The sequence below is a fragment of the Pteropus alecto genome, unplaced genomic scaffold (genome assembly GCF_000325575.1).
Source record: "Pteropus alecto unplaced genomic scaffold, ASM32557v1 scaffold92, whole genome shotgun sequence".
NCBI classification, from domain to species: Eukaryota; Metazoa; Chordata; class Mammalia; order Chiroptera; family Pteropodidae; genus Pteropus; species Pteropus alecto.
Window position 1 is genome coordinate 5,360,964 of NW_006432447.1, and position 17,515 is coordinate 5,378,478.

At 36.0% G+C, this 17,515-nt stretch overlaps 1 protein-coding gene across 3 annotated transcripts in view; it reads right to left on the reverse strand.

Moving 5' to 3' along the window:
- The window catches only part of PPP2R3A (protein phosphatase 2 regulatory subunit B''alpha), a 153,369-nt gene that overhangs the window by 35,641 nt on the left and 100,213 nt on the right, over positions 1 to 17,515 (reverse strand). For 2 of the 3 annotated variants that reach the window (XM_006907221.3, XM_025043595.1), the window contains 4 exons: positions 14,357 to 14,443; positions 10,872 to 11,028; positions 8,414 to 8,462; positions 7,830 to 7,919 (listed from right to left, as the gene is read on the reverse strand). In XM_006907221.3, the coding sequence (XP_006907283.1) occupies positions 7,830 to 7,919; positions 8,414 to 8,462; positions 10,872 to 11,028; positions 14,357 to 14,443 (383 nt within the window). The remainder of the gene's footprint in view (positions 1 to 7,829; positions 7,920 to 8,413; positions 8,463 to 10,871; positions 11,029 to 14,356; positions 14,444 to 17,515) is intronic. The other variant, XM_025043596.1, reaches the window with a different exon arrangement.

Sequence of the window (17,515 nt, forward strand, 5' to 3'; positions counted from 1 at the left end):
TTTTCTCCTGCTTCTTGTATCTCACATTTCCCTCATTCTTGGTTTACTTCCTTGTTTGGTGTAACACGTCCTTCAGTAGAATGGCAGTTAAATTTTTTGAGATTTTGGACAATTGAAAATACCTTTTATTTAACCCCTAACTTGGTTGATCTTTTAGCTAGTTATAGAATTATAGCTTGGTGGTGCTTTTCCTTCAGAATTTTAAAGGCATTGATTCACTGTCTTCTATCTATCCATTATTGTTGAGAAGTCTCAAGTCATGTTGATATCTGACCCTTGTAACCTGTGTTTTTACTTTTTATTTTCTTTGAAGCCTGTAGAGGTTTCTCCGAGTCACTGGTATTTTGAAGTATCATGATGAAGTACTTTGGTTTTGGTCTAACTCATCTATTTTGCTGAGCTTTCTGAGAGCCTGCTCTATTTGGAAACTAGTATCCTTTAAGTGCTTAGAAATTTTCTTAAAGTATTTTATTTCTTCCCTGCCTCTCTTTTTCCTTAACCATTGTTTTTCTGAAACTCTTGTTATTCAAATCTGCATAGTCAAGTATGTAGCCACCAGTCATATGTGGCTAGTTCAATTTAAGATGTCTTTAAGTACAAATACATAATAGATTTTGAACACTTAGGATAAAAAAAAAGAGTAAAACATTAATATTTTTATACTGAGCACATTTTGAAATAACATTAGTACAAACCATAAAAGAATGTGAATAGTCAAAGCAATCTTGAGCAACAAGAACAAAGCTAGAGGCATCACGCTATCTGATTTCAAAATATATTCCAAAACAGTATGGTATTGGAGGCAGAAAAAAATGACATAGATAGAGGCTCTGTTCATCCCTCTGGTGACCAAAGTTGTGACAGAAACAAGGCACAAACAGCAAGGAAAATCGCCTGGGATCTAGATGAACAAACCAAACTACTATGGAGAAATCTAAGAAATCACCCTGCAATAGCAGAAGGTAGGTAGGACAGGGCAAGGATGCGAGCTGTCCAGTCTCAAGCGGCTTAGTGGGATGGAGGCTGCAGCAGCAGTAGCCGGCAGCTGCAGATGCCTCTTAAAGGGGCCGTGTCTGTGAGTGGACTTTGATGGTGACAGACCTGCTCGCTCTGAGCACCAGTTCAGGGTCGGCTGCATGGGGGACACCAGGGACTTACAGGGTCAAACTGAGTTGTTGGAGTGAGGGCCTAGGTGAGACTCACTCTGTACAGAAGTGCCTGCAGTATCCATTGTTCCTCTGTTGAGCCCTGCTACCGCTCAGAGTGCGTACTCAGCACCGCCATAGCGGAGATGTCATCGACCTGGATAACAGAAGTTGCTCCACCCACAGGATTCTCTGAAACTCTACCTCCCCCAACTCAGGGCCCCACCCAAACTACATCCAGGTGTGTACTCGCTTAGGTGCCCCTTGCTGAGCAGTGCCTAGAATCACACTGGTGGCAGCTGGCCTCAGCTTCTGGTGTGGCTTTTGAGGCAACTATAAGCATAGCATCTGTGAATTGCTTGCTGAATCTTAACAAGTGGCCCCGGAGGGGCATAGGCTGGGACTAAATCTGGCTTGTAGCTAAACCCCTCTCAGTATTGTGCCACTGGACACCTACCACACTATTAAGACCAGGAGACTTAAGAGCTTTGCTTGGTACACAGAAATAGACACAGAAAGGCAGCCAAAATGGGAAGATAAAGAAGCAGAAACAATGTGAGAGAACAGAACAGAGACCCAGAAATAATGGAGTCAAGCAATCTAACAGATGCAAAGTTCAAAACACTGGTTATAAAGATGCTCGATGAATTTATGGGAAGTGTAGATGAATTTAGTAAGAACTTTAACAAAGAGATTTTAAAAAACCCAAAAATCGAAATGGAAATTATAAAAGGAAACTAGTCAGAAACGAAGAACACATTATCTGAGATGTGAAGTATATTAAATGGAATAAACAAAATGCATAAAGAAGAGGATCAAATGACCTATATAAAGGATGGGAAAGCCAAGGACACTCAATCAGAATGGCAAGAAAAAAAAAGCCAAGACTATAATAATAATTTAAGGAGCCTCTGAGACACTATTAAAGGTAAAAATATCCATGTCATAGGGATACTGGAAAAATAACAAGATGTTGAAGAACTATTTGAAGAAATAATGATGGAAAACTTCCCTAACCTGGTGAAGGAAATAGACATACAACCCAAGAAGCTCAGAGAGTCCCAAAAACCAAGAACTCAAAGAGGCCTACACCAAGACACACCATAATTAAAATGCCAAAGGTTAAACACAAAGGGAGAATCTTAAAAGCAGCAAGAGAAAAGCAGTTACCTACAAGGGCGCACTCGTAAGATTGGCAGCTGATTTCTCAAAAGAGACTATGCAGGACAGAAGGACTTGACCCAAAATATTCGAAGTGATAAAAACCCAGGATCCACAACCAAGAATATTTTATCCAGCAAAGCTGTCATTTAGAGGTGAAGGACAAATAAAGAGCTTCCCAGACAAAAATAAGCTAAAGGAACTTATTGACACCAATCCAGTATTACAGGAAATGTTAGAGGAGCTTCTTTAAGAAAGAAAAACATGTATCAAAAACGTGAATAAAGACCGGTAATAACTACATTCCTACCAACAAGCTCCTCAAATGGAAATGAATTAAGTGCTCCAACCAAAGAGAAGGTGGCTGAATGGATAAGAGAACAAGACTCCTACATATGCTACCTACGAAAGACTAAATTCAGATTAAAAGACATGCACCGACTAAAAGTGAGGGGATGGAAAAAGATATTGCCTTGCTGGACCTAGAAGGTACTGCACTGAATGAAATGTCAGATAGAAATAGACAAATACCACATGATTTCACGTACATGTGGAATCTACAGAACAAAATAACAACAAGAAAAATGGAGACATTCATTTATAGAGAGAATATTTTGAGGGCTATTAAATGGAGGGGAGTTGGGGGAATGGTAAAAAAGAGTAAAGGAATTAAGAAGTACAAATGGATAGTTAAAAAATATTCATGGAGGTATAAAGTGTAGCATAAGGAAAATAGTCAACAATGTAATAAATACGTAAAGGGGGAAGAAGGGTACTAGATTTAGTGGGGTGATCACTGCGAGTTGTGTGGACCTCTGATCACTACGTTATACAGCTGAAACTGATACATTACTGTATACCAACTGTAATTTAAAAAACTCACTAAATTGTATAATGTAAATATAAGCAACTAATTGTCTATTTCAATAAAGACAAAAAAAATAATAAAACAGTACAGTATTGACATAAAAACAACATAGATCAATGGAACAGAACAGAGTCCAGAAATAAACCCATGCTTATATGGTCATTTGATTTATGACAAAGGAGCTAAGAATACACAATGGGGAAAAGGACAGTCTCTTCAATAAATGGTACTGGGAACACTGGACAGCCACATGCAAAAGAATGAAGCTGGACCACTATCTTATACCATACACAAAAATTAACTTAAAATGGATTTAAGACTTGAATATAAGACCTGAAACCATGAAACTCCTAGAAGAAAACAGGTGATAAACTCTTGACATAGGTCTTGGCGATGATTTTCCTAATCTGACACCAAAGCAACGGCAACAAAAGCAGATACTGAGCTGATCATATAATTTTTATCTTTCATTCTGTTAATGTAGTATACATTTATTGATTTGCGTGTAATGAACCATCCTTGCATCCTAGGGATAAACTCATGGTGTATGATCCTTTTACAGGGATGCAAGGATGATCTTGTGCTGTTGAATTCAGTTTGCTAGCATTTTGTTGAGGATTTCTGCATCTATATTCATCAAGCATATTGGCTTATCATTTTCTTTTCTTTGTAGTGTCCTTACCTGGCTTGGTATAAAAGTACTGCTAGCCTCATAAAATGAGCCTGGAAATTTTCCTTCCTCTTCAGTTTCTTGGAAGAATTTGAAGACTGGAATTAATTCTTCTTTAACTGGTAGAATTCACCTGTGAAGCCACTAGGTCTCAGGCTCTTCTTGTTGGGGAGATTTTTGATTATTGATTCTATCTCCTTACTCATTATTGGTCTGTTCCTATTTTCTATTTTTCATGATTTAGTCTTGATAGGTTGTGTGTTTCCAGGAATTAATCCATTCTTTTAGGTTATCTACTTTATTGGCATATAAATGTTCACAGTAGTAGTCTCTTGTGATTTTTTTATATTTCTGTAGTATCAGTTGTCTCCCCTTTCGCTTATAATTTTATTTGCGTCTTTTTTTTCTTAGTCTAAAGGGTTGTGAATTTTATCTTTTCAAAAAACCAACTCTTAGTTTCACTGACCTCTTCTATTATTTTTCTAGTCTCTACTTAATTTCTTTCTACTCTGATCTTTATTATATACTTCTGCTAACTTCAGGTTTAGTCTGTTCTTTTTCTAGTTCCTTGAAGTGTAAAGTTAGGTTATTTATTTGAGATCCTTTTTTCTTAATGTAGGTATTTATTGGTAAAAACTTTCCTTGTAGAACTGTTTTTGCTACATCCCATAATTTATGGCACCTTATGTTTCCACTTTTGTTGGTTTCAAGATACTTTCTGATTTCCATTTTGATTTCTTCTTTGACTAACTGGTTGTTTGGGAGCATTTTACTTTCCACATATTTGTGAATTTTCCTCCTGTTATTAATTTCTAGTTCTACATCATTGTCATTGGAAAAGATACTTGATATAATTCAGACTTCTTAATTTATTGAGACTTGTTTTGTGGCCTAACATATGATTTATCCTGGAGATCTGTCTGTGCCTGTGTGCCTGAAAAGAATGTATATCCTGTTGCTGTTGGATGAAATGTTCTGTATGTCTGCTAGGTCCATGTGCTGTCTAGTGCTGTCCACTGTTTCCTTATTGATTTTCTATCTACGTGATCTATCCATTGTTGCAAGTGGGGTACTGAAGTTTCCTATATTTATTGTATTGCTGTCAATTGTCCCCATCAGTTCTGTTAATATGGGCTTTATATATTTAGGTGCTCAGTTGTTGGGTACATACATATTTACAAATGCTACATCCTCTTGATGAATTTACTTCTTATTATATAATGACCTTATTTTTATCTTGTGACAGTTTTTGACTTAGAGTCTATTTTGTCTGATATAAGCGATACCACTCCTGCTCTCTTTCGGTTACCATTTGCATGGAATATCTTTTTTCGATTCCTTCACTTTCAGTCTATGTGTGTCCTTAAAGTTAAAATAAATCTCTTGTAAGCAGCATATTATAGAGTCTTGCTTTTAATCATTTAGCCACTCAATGTCTTTTTATTGGTGCTTTTGATCCATTTACATTTAAAGTAATTATTTATAGGTAAGGACTTAAATATTGCCATTTTGTTCACTGGTTTCTGTTTTGTAGTTCTGTCGTTCCTTTCTTGCTAACTTCCTTTGTCATATAACATTTTGCAGTTGTATACTTTGATTCCTTTCTTTTTATCTGTTGTATATGTACTAGAGGTTTCTTCTTTATGGTTACCATGAAGCTAACTTAAAACACCTGATAGTTATAACAGTCTAGTTTAAGTTGATAACAATTTAACTTTGACTACATACAAAAACTCTGTTTTCAAACTTCTTCCCCACATTTTGTTACTCATGTTACAATTAATATGTCTTATAAATTGTGAATACAGTATCAAATTATTTGTTTTTTAATACTCTACTTTTATACCAAAATTACAAATGATTCATGGCACCGCCATTATAGCATTCTAAATTAGACTATATTTTTACCTTTACAATGAGTTTTATACTGATTATATTTTCATGTTAGCGTTCTTTTCTTTCAACTTGAAAAACTCTCTATAGCATTTCTTTTAAGTCAGGTTTAGTGGTGATGAACTCTCACAGATTTTGTTTGGTAGTCTTTATCTCTACTTCTGAAAGACAGCCTTGTAAGGTAGAATATTCTTGGTTAGCAGTTTTTTCTTTCATCACTTTCACTATATCATGCTATTCTTTCTAGGTCTGCAAGCTGTCTGCTAAGAAATCCACTGCTAGTCTTATAGTGGTTCCCTTTGTATGTTATGAGTTGGTTTTCTCTTGCTGCTTTCAAAAGACTCTTAAGAATTTGAGGCTCCAGTGATGGTCTGGGAACTGGGGTGAGTCTGGGCTGCAGAAGCCAAACTCGTGCTGGTGAGTCTGGGTTTGCAGTAGTCTACCTGAGTCTGGTGTTTCAGGGACTGGCACCACAGGGTTAAGTCTGGAGCCCAGGGCCATGGGGGCTGACCTGGTGCTTGGAGCAGGCCTAGTGCTGAAGTCCACAGCCAAGTTGGGTGCTCTTTTCAACCATGGGGAGGGTGTCTCTCTTCATGCTGAGCTGCCTGGGCTTAGAAGATGGGTTAACACAGGTAATGTGAGATTTTTTTTTCATTCTGTTCTCTTCGGTGCATCTTATTTCTGTTACCCAGGTGCTACAATCTTTCACATGGAATCTTTATCTCTTGTGCATGGGCATTTGTTCAAATTGATGTTTTTGCAATGGCATGAGCAATGGAAACTTATATTCCACCATCTGGCTGACATCACTCTGTTATGGCTAAATTAAAAAATTACATACATATATGGCTTAAGTCATATTTCAGTTTCCAGTTACATTGGACTTTTTAAACTGGTTCTCTAATTTTCATATCTTGTCTCTATTTTCTATTGCTTTCTTTTTTCTGGAATGTTTTCTTAGCTTAATCTTCTGAACATTCTTTTTTTCATTTTTGCTATCATAGTTTTGATTTTCCAGAGTTCTTTCTTGGTTCATTCAATGTTCCTTTTAAAAAAGTATCATTCTGTTTATGTTCTGTGATTGTAATTTCTCTTATCTCTCTGAGGATATCAATAATTGTCTTTGTTACTGCTGAAGATTTATTCTCCTTGAAATTGTTTCATCAAAGTTACTTTCTCTACCATTCTTCTATTTCATCTCTATCTTTTGTGTAATAGGTTCTACTCAGGTATTTAGTAATCTTTTGTTCTTTGCACATATTTAGGAGTAAATGATAAAAAGCTGATTGGAAGTTCTAACCTATGGATTTGTTGACTCTGAGCTTCATTGTACAATGATCTGGCTGGGTTGTTTCCTTGGGGATGACCTAATGTCAAATCTTAAGGTCTTTATTCTTGGGCTGGTCAGATTCTCTAGAAAAGCATATTTTAGTTCTCTGCCTGGAGGTTCAAGCTCAGTGAGGAATGAAGACTGGGCACCTCAGCATTCAGTATCATATATTCATTTAATCTATTTTCACTATGGTACCCATATCTTCAGTTGTGCCTAGTGCTCTCCAGTATAAAGGCCCTCTATTTTACATTCTTCAGGGAATAAAGCACTAGTCTTCTGCCTGGGTAGAGGAGATAATCTGGAGATTAACTGTTCCTTTTAAACAAACTTTGTATAAACTCTCCTGATTTTTGGCTCTATCTTTACCTTGACCTTGCTCCCTTTTTCAAGGTTCCTGATATCCCCAAGTCCTGAATGTTTGGAGGTTTTTGCTAGTCAGAAGACTAAGGTAGAAGTAGAATGTGATAAAAAACCAGGACAGAGGGTGGTTAAATGAAATATCAAAAGAGCATTGCAAGAGCTTGTCCACAAAGAACAATCTATCCAAAAACATTTTCTGTATCTAATCCTGACAGACCTGGCATAGGAAAGACTTTGTTTTGGGGGGTAACAGCATTTTTCTTGATATGCTGTGAGACTCTGAATTCAGTGTCAGAGGCAAAGACTAACTCTAATCCATCTTGGTACCCCTAGTTCGAGCTAGGGTACCAAGCTTTGTTCATGCGTTTTAACATCCTGGCAAAGGAAACTTAGTCATACCTGGTGGGGTTCCTTCTGTCTTCCTCAGAGATCAAAAACCAAACAAAATCTGCATAACTCATTCTTCCCTCTTTCTGTACTGTTTTTCCCCTGAAAACAAAAACAAAAACATGGCTTTAAAATTTCCTGAGATAAATTTTTCCTGAGATAAAATTTTCTCAGATAAGTTTAATAGGATGATAGACAAAGAAATAAAATAATATTTTTCTTTGGAAATTAAGTTAACTTTAAAAAAAAATGAGAATGCTGAAAACCTCATTAAGGGCAACTCCTTCCATGGTCTGTCTTGTTTTCAAAGGCCTAGAGGCTAAAACCAGAAGACATTTGTATATATGAAGAAATAAATCTGGTTTCTATTTTAAATGCAAATACTCACTGGGATCAAATACTGTTACCTGTACTAAAGGACCAATGCTCATATATTAAAGAATTACTACTGCCTTGTAATGAAGCCGTCATCACTGTATATAGTGTAGGTTATTATCTGACTTACGGCACTGCCAAATTATGCAAAAACCTTACTAAAATGCAATTGTTACAATTTTATTTGTAGTTCATTTTTAAATTCAGATGCTTTTTCTTACCTTGTTACTGCCCCAGAGAATATCCTTTCAATAATTCTGTTTGACAAAGCTAAATGTAAATAAGAAAGTACAAAGCTAGTTAGAAATATGCTCCAGAAAGGCAGTACTTTTGCCAAATTTATTTTCAGTAGCTACAAACTAGAAACATAATAATCTTCTGTGATGAGAATATGAGTATTTAAATTTTTACTTATGTATAATTAACACTTTTTGAAAGTAGGAATTTGAGGTGGCTCAATCAATCATTTAAAAAAGAACAGGCGAATAGATGTGCCTGATAGCTGGGATGTATTAACATAGTTAAGTTCCAAGTTAGTTCTGAATATCCTGACAACTAAGACAAAAATGTATTGAAGTTGTATTGATCTTGTTATCAAATAAGACAATTTTTCCACTAAAACAAGACAAATTTTATCCAAGCATTCAAAGGGGTACTGATAGTCAGCTCCTAATAACACTGAGTAAAACAATGGAGAATGCTTTCAAGTAGAATTTTACAAAAGATACAAAAACAAACATTTCTTATATTCTTATTCTATAAAAGTCCAGAATATCACATGATATAATGTATAATTTTTAGAAATTCCATCAGTTTTATTCAAAGAGAGAGACAATTATATCTTAAGATAGTATGCTACTTTTATGATAGATCCTAAAGAATCTATATCAATGTACCTTCTCATTATGGGTTCAAAATAAACAAAGGCATTAATTTTAAAGAAAAGAATATCACAGTGGATCTCAGACCTAGGGATGTGGTGAGGACAGGAATCTTTTTTTAACAAGTGCCCGAGACAATGGCATACACACTAAAATTTCAGAACCAGTGATAAGGTCACTAGCGTTAGAGCTATCAACACTAACTCTTCTGCATAAAGTTTGATATAGTCAACAAAACAGGTCGATTAGTTTGGCTGAAGAATGTTGGGAATGTAGGTGTCAGTACAGCTGTGTCTGGCCACATACCAAAGCTTATATAAGGACCCTCTAAACTTTGTTGAGCATTTTTTTATGGGGTTAATAATTTGTACGAGATAGGAAAAAAGAGGGCTGTATAGGAAAGGCAAGAATATTTAATTCCAATATTGAAGTCTTTTCGAAAGTCTTTTAAGATTTGGAAGGTTTAGCCTCCTAAAACTGAAGATTATGTTCTCCTATTAAGAATCGGGTGGTGGGTGGGCAATTTTGTAGGGTTTCAGAGTCCCCTTCCTTATGCAGGCCTAGATGCCTGCTTTTCTGGATTTCACCCCTTTAACATACCTCTAATGAGTTGCTATGTATGGATATACAATATTTTGGTACTTAATGAGAATTATTGTTATATCATTCAGAGACGGTACTTTGGAGCCCATAGGGTTTTCACATGATCTCTGGAAGCTGGATTATATACAGATGATCTGGCCAGTGGTATTTAGAAAGTGCACAGCTAATAAAGCTGACCCAATACTCCTTTGAACATCTCTATCTTTATGCTATTTTGGTGACAAGAAAGTTATGAGTACTTGAAGAAAGGATGATATAGTACTAAAATGCTTAACAAATAAGTACATTTGAGTATTTCCTCTTGAAGCCTGGTTGGCACCTAAAATTTTGAAAAGTAGACCCTTGTTTTTTAAATATGAAAGTTCTATGAGACTCAACATCATATAGAATAAACCTTTTCTTAAGAGGTATACTAGTAGTCTCAGATACGTCAAATATCTGAGTGAAATTCAATACATTTATTTAAGATTTGTACTCTGCTACATCTAGAAGGCTAAGGCTGATTTTAAAAAAATCAAAAGTGCCTGAGAAGACATTTATGAATAGAACACGGGCAGTCTTACGAGAGAAGAATGAATGAATCAGTCTATCTTGGTGCATGGTTAAAAATATTAAATCAGCAGGTAAGAAGTTCTAAGTCTACTACTGGTAAAAATGAAGCAAAAAGGGTAATAACATGTAATATGTAATTTTTTTGTTTTCTGACATAAGAAAGCACACAAGGAAAATATCTCCTGGAACTAAATTCTGAAAAGTATATTTTTATAAGTCCTTGTAAACATTGTCATGTAAGAAACATTATTTTCATCCTTGGCTGTGTATAAATACTTTAAAATAGGAAATTTATAAAGATGTAAACACATTCTCTTTCAGATGAATTTCACATAGGTGTGAATCTGAATTTATTTGATTCATCATCAGAAAAATATCACTATAAAGACTTGCCAGTTCATCAAAACTAAGACTATAATTGCTTACTTACCACCTAACCCCTTCTCCTATACCGGGCTTCTAAATAAAAAATTAGTATCTTCACCCATTCTCACTTAAAATTCTCACTTTAAAATCCTTTAAAGAGGACCTGATTTGGTAAAGAATTTAATAAATGGGAATTCCCCATAATGAGTAGGGACAATTTATATAACTCTTGTCTTCTTTAAAACAGTTAAGTCTTATCATCTTTAGAAACACTCACCCTGGTCATTGTAGCGAGACAGATCGGCCTGGCTGATGCAGAGGTCATGATCATTATCTAGCTCCCAAAATTTACAATAAATAACATAAAAATGTTCATAGGAGAAGTAGTCTGTGATTTGGTTTATATCTTCCTCTTCTTCCAAAAGGGCTAGAGTCTGAAATGGTATGAATAGAAGGAAATTTATTTTAAAATCATGAAAACCCAGCTTTGGCCATTATATGGAATCTAGTAAAATTTTATTTTAAATTGAATTAAAAATTTTGGTTTTGGTATCAAATCAGGAACTTCAATAGGCAACCTCATCCTCCTTTTAAATAACTGATCAATCTATAAGCATTTATGAGCTCTGTAATCCGCTTAGCAAAGGGTTAGATGATGGAGAGGACTTAAAACAGGAAAAAGGAGGGACCATCACCAAGGGGACTGCAGCCTATTAGAGGACTCCAAACTAGCAAGTGCAGAACAGTTAGACAACAGGCTTATTACATGGCCCTAAACTGACATGACATCACTTTTAACTTTTCAAGGTAATGAATAGTGAGCATCTATTCTATTATGAAGAGTGACCATCCACATACTGTGTTTGGTTTCGTAATGAAATGAAGTTTACTGTAAAGGTGACTTATGTATACCATTGTAAAGACATGTGGTAGCCTTGCATAGAAACATGGGGGGTGAAGCTGCAGGGCCCTGAGCTAGAAGTAACCCTAGATCTCTTCTGACTTATTGTGTACCCTGCACCCCTAGGGAAAAGACCAGATATAATGATTTTCAAACTAGAATTCTTATCATCAGCCAAATTATCATATAAGTGGGCAGGTAAATGAAGACATTTTTAGAAATAAAAGATTCAGAAAGAAAGCTAAAAGAAACCATAAGAAAACTTAGGAAATAAATAGGAAAAACAAAATGAAATGACAAAAATAATATCAGATATATCAACGATCACAATAAACATAAATGAGTTAAATCTCCCTATTAAAAGATTTTCAGATTATGAAAATCAAACTCCAAAACAGATCTAGGTATATGCTGTCCAGAAAAGATAAGTCTAAAATAAAATTTAAAGGAAATGTTAAAAAACAAAAGATGGACAAACATATATTAACTAAACATATAGTAGGTAAATTTTAACAGAAATAAAACGTGTCAATATTATTGGAAAATAAAATGGAATTCAAGGTAAAAAACACGAAGGGACAAAGGTGACTATTTCATAATGCGAATGTATTAACTTTGATTAAAAATATTTTCTAAAATGTAAATGCTGGGACACCAAAATGCTTTGGCAAAATGAAAATAATATAAGTTATTAAAGGAAATCTACCCAATGGAAGATTATGCAGCCAGTAAAAATTATAAAATTTATGTAGAGACAAAGGAAAACCATGATGTGGTTAAGTGCAAAATAGAGAACACAAGATTGTACAAATTAAAAACTATGTAAAATCCTAAATTCCAAATATGCATATGCATGAGACTAGAATAACACATACAAAAATGATATTAGTTGTATTAGTGATAAAATATGATTTTTCTTGTTTTCCAAACTTGCTTGAAGTGTTTTGTTTTGTTTTATTAAATGCTCTTTAATGTGTATAAAGTAGAATATGTACAATAAAACAAAGTTTGAGAAGCAAGGAGCTTTCATTTTCATAAAATAAAAAAGATGGATAACTTCTGTTGCTGGTGAGCATGTAAGTACAAGTATAAAGTATTACAGGCTTTTAGGAGGGTAACTTGGCAGGATCTATCAAACCGAAAATGCACATACCATTTGATCCAGGATTTCTCCTCCAATAATCTATTCTAGAGAAATTCTTATAAGAAGAAAGTACAAGGGTGCCCATGGCATCATTGTAACAGGGAAATTATGAAAACAACTTGAACATCATCAACAGAATAATATGTAATTATAGACGGTATAGCCATGCCATATATTATGCAGTAGTTAAAAGAATGAGATAGATTTATTTGAATAGGAATGAAAAGAACATCAGGACATATTGTTAAGGAAAAAAATGTCAACAAAATAATTTGTTTGGTCTCATATATTAAAAAATACAAAACAAAACTGTATACTGCATGCATACATATATAAGAGAATAAAAGCACAGATAAAATAGGTTCCCTCTGGAAAAGGGAGTGAAATGACAGGATGAAGAGATAAAGACTTCAGATTATTATTCTAGATATGTTCATGTTATTTGAATGTTTTATAACTATATATTCATGTACTAAGAGAAAGACTAAGGAGAAGAGCAGGGAAGAAGACAGGGGAAAATCAATCATGCTCTAGGAAGCACAACACTTGAGTTCTATTTCCAGTTCAGCCACTTATTTGCTGTTTGAGCTTATCCAAGTTATTCAGTCACATTCGGACTGCAAATTTTATCATCAGTAAAAACAATATGAATCATAATAATAATCCAGAAAATACACACTCTAATGTGCTTCAGGAATGTCAGAAATTATCATTCTTAAGGTGAAGGCCTCTTTTATGGAATTATTGCTATCTCAACCCACCCCATATTACCAACTGAGAGACCAAGCAGGTACCAGGTGTTCAATAATTATTAATAATGACTGTGATATTACTGTTTGTTTTAGAATGAAATAAGTTTATATACCTATTATGGGCTGCTAATTTTGCCAAGTCTTCTTACTTTGTCCCAGATAAAGACAGGAAAAATTAAGGGTAAATAAGGTTGTCTTATTAGCCTAAACTTCATTTGGTATAATTCATTTAAAATATTTCACTTCCTGTCAAATGTGAATAATTGTACTTCTTTTAGGTTTATATAGAAGCTTGAACAATCAGCATGAAGATTATCAGTAAAAGGCTCCCACTAGTGGTCAATATATTCTTATAAAATAAAATAATTGAATGAAAGTTCTTTGTTAAAAAGGAATTTTTAGTACTTTTCTCCAGCAGGAGCTGAATAGAGTCACTGCTGAAAGGATCAAGTGGAAATTCCTTTTACCTATGCAAGGCCCTTCCCAACCTGGCCCATCTCACCCCTCAGGCCTTATCACTGGTCGCTGTCTCTGTGGAGCCTTTAGTCATTTAAGACTGTTCTGCATGACACTTTTCATGCTTCTGGGCCTTTGCTTATGCTGCTGCTTCTATCTGGAATTCCCTTTTCTTCTGATTTTTTATCTTGTTAAACTCCTGATATCTTCAAGGTCAAGATCACATGCCAGTCCTTTTGTAAAGACTTCTCTGCACATTTATTATACATTTCTGTGGAATTTTTCAAGTCAGGTGTGGTTGTACACTTTCCCTGTTTGCTCTATAATGCATGCCTTGATGCGAAAATCCCTTGTTATTCACCTTTGTTCCCCCATCTTAGGTATCTGATAAAATGCTTAATGACTGAAGTACTGACAGAGCTTTGCATACAATAAGCACTCCAATATTTGTTAAGTGAAGAGTATTATTTAAATTGCTCCTTATATATGAATTCCAATGAGAGGCATACTTGCAAAAAGTTGCTTTTTCTTATCTCTGTTGAAGTAATTTTTCCACTCCAAGATCTGTTGACTGTGTAGAATATTCTCTGAATAACCTGGTTCCAAAAGGAAAATAAAACCAAATAAAAATATTAAGATATCTATTACTTTACCAAAGGCCATCTTATGAATATACTTTGAACCAAGATAAGTTTTGGCTTTTTGATTGTGTCAAATGTCATTTTAACAAAAATTAACACTCTATTTTAAAAATCCACATTTATAGAGACCAGGCAAAATGGCATAAATGATAGAAGCTTCACTCATCCCCTCTTGCGACCACAACAAAGTTGAGATGGAAACACAGAACGAACAGCAAGCAGAGTCATCTGGGGATCTAGATGAACAAAAGCACTACAACTAGGGAGAGAAATAAGACATCAATCTGCAATGGTAGAAGGTAGGAGGGGGTGAAGATGTGAGGCTGCCTGGTCCAAGTGGTTGAATGGGACAGAGGCAAGCCAGCAGCTGTAGGTATCTCTATGGCAGCGGCAAGCCAGCAGCTGCAGGTATCTCTATGGCAGCGGCAAGCCAGCAGCAGCAGGTATCTCTTAAAGGGGCCGTGTCCATGACTGGACTTTCATGATGACAGACTTGCTGGCTCTGAGCACTAGCGCCTGGTTGCCTGCATGGGGAGCACCAGGGACTTACAAGGGGATACTGAGTTGTCAGAGCGAGGACCAGAGGCAAGGCTTTCTCCCAGGCAGAAATGCTGGTGGTATCCGTGGTTCCTCTGTTGAGCCCTCCACACTCCCAGTGTGCGGACACAGTGCCACCATAGCTGAGATGTCATCAAACTGGGTAACAGAGGCCGCTCCGCCCAGAGGAGTCCCTGAAACTCCGCCTCTCCCAACTCGTGGCCCTACTCAAGCCACATCCAGTCGTGTCCTTGGCGAGTCCTGTGTCCCTGACTGAGCAGATCTAAGACCCACACTGGTGGCAGCTGACCTCAGTTTCTGGCATGGCCTCTTGAGGCAACTATAAGTATAGCATCTGTGGATTGCTTGCTTAATCTTAACAGGTGCCTCAGAGGGACACAGCCTGGGGCTAAAGTTGGCCTGCAACTGAACCCCTCTCAGGACTGTGCCGCTGAATACCTACTACACAAAGCCACACTAGTAAGACAGGAAGACTTAGGAGCTTTGCTTTGTAAATAGAAATAGCCACAGAAAGACAGCCAAAATGGGAAGACAAAGAAGCAGAAACCGTCTGAAAGAACAGAACAGAGATCCAGGAAAAATAGAGGCAAGCAATGTAACACATGTAGAATTCAAAAACACTGGTTATAAAGATGGTCAATGAACTTAGGGGAAGAGTAGATGAACTCAGTGAGAACTTAAAGAGATAAAAAACATAAAAATGGAAATTATAAAAGAGAACCAGTCAGAGGTGAAGGACACATTATCTGATATGAAGAATATATTGGAATTAATAGAGTAAATGAAGAAGAGGATCGAACCACTGCTAAAGAGGAAGGGGAAGCCGAAGACAATCAGAATGGCAAGAAAATAGAAGCCAAGACTATCATAATAATTTCAGGAGCCTATGGGACAAAATTAAATGCAAAAACCTCCGTGTCATAGGGATACCTTAAGGAGAAGAGGGAGAACAATAAGTTGAAAAACTATTTGAAGAAATAATGATAGAAAACTTCCCTAACCTGGTGAAGGAATTAGACATACACCCCCAAGAAGCTCAGAGTCCCAAAAAAGATGAACCCAAAGAGGCCCACACCATGACACATTATAATTAAAATGCCAAAGGTAAATACAAAGAGAATCTTAAAAGCAGTTAAGAGAGAAAAAAAGAGAGAAAAGCAGTTAATTACCTACAAGGGAGCTCCCATAAGATTGGCAGCTGATTTCTCAACAGAAACTTTGCAGGACAGAATGGATTGGCAGGAAATATTTAAAGTGATGAAAACTCAAGATCTACAACCAAGAATACTTTATCCAGCAAAGCTATCATTTAGAGTTGAAGGGCAGATAAAGAGCTTCCCAGACAAAAATAAACTAAAGGAATTCAACAACACCAACCCGGTATTACAGGAAATGTTGGAGGAACTTAAGAAAAAAAAATATGTATCGAAAACATGAATAAAGACTGGTAATAACTACAATTCTATCAACGAATATCTCAAATGGAAAAGAAGTACTCCAAAGAGAGGGTGGCTGAATGGATAAGAAAACAAGACTCCTACATATGCTGTCTACAAGAGACTACTTCAGATTAAAAGATGCACACAGAGTAAAAGGAAGAAGATGGAAAAAGATACTGCCTTGATAGACCTAGAGGGTATTGCACTGAATGAAGTCAGATAGAGAAAGACAAATACCACATGATTTCACATACATGTGGAATCCACAGAACAAAATAAACAACAACAAAAAAATGGAGATAAATTCATATATACAGAGAATATTTTGAGGGCTACTAGATGGAGAGGGGTTGAGGGGATGGTGAAAAAGGGCAAAGGGATTAAGAAGTACAAATGGATAGTTACAAAATAGTCATGGAGATATAAAGTGTAACAAGGAAAATAGTCGACAATGTAATAAATACATAAGGGAGAAGACAGGTACTAGAATTAGTGTGGTGATCACTTTGAGTTAGATCTCTAATCACTATGCTATACAACTGAAACTAATATTGTATGCCAACTATAACAAAAAATTCATTGAATTGTACAATGTAAATATAAACAACTGTCTATTATATTTCAATAAAGCTGGAAAAAAAAAAAAGACTATTAATGTGAGGGGGAAAAAAAAGAAGGTTGAATTGTCCCAGCTCTCTACAGGACACTAGAGAAAGGGCTATGTGACATCTACTGGGTCAGAAAACACCAAAGAGTGAAGCATCACCCTTCCTCCTTCCTTTCCACCTGCGAGTCAGCAAAGCAAAAGCCCCTCCAAGATGTAGAGACCCTAAGAGCCCCAGAGTCAATCAGTTCCAACCTTGCCGCCCATGCACATTCTCCATGGGGGACTGGAGACTTCTCTTTTCAAAGACGGTGGTAATTTCCTTTCAGACCATGCAGCAACATGAAAAGCAGCTGCCCGTGAGATAACTTTAAAGAGTGAATGATGTACTGTGAAAGGCCACAAAAGGCCAGGCACTTCATTTAC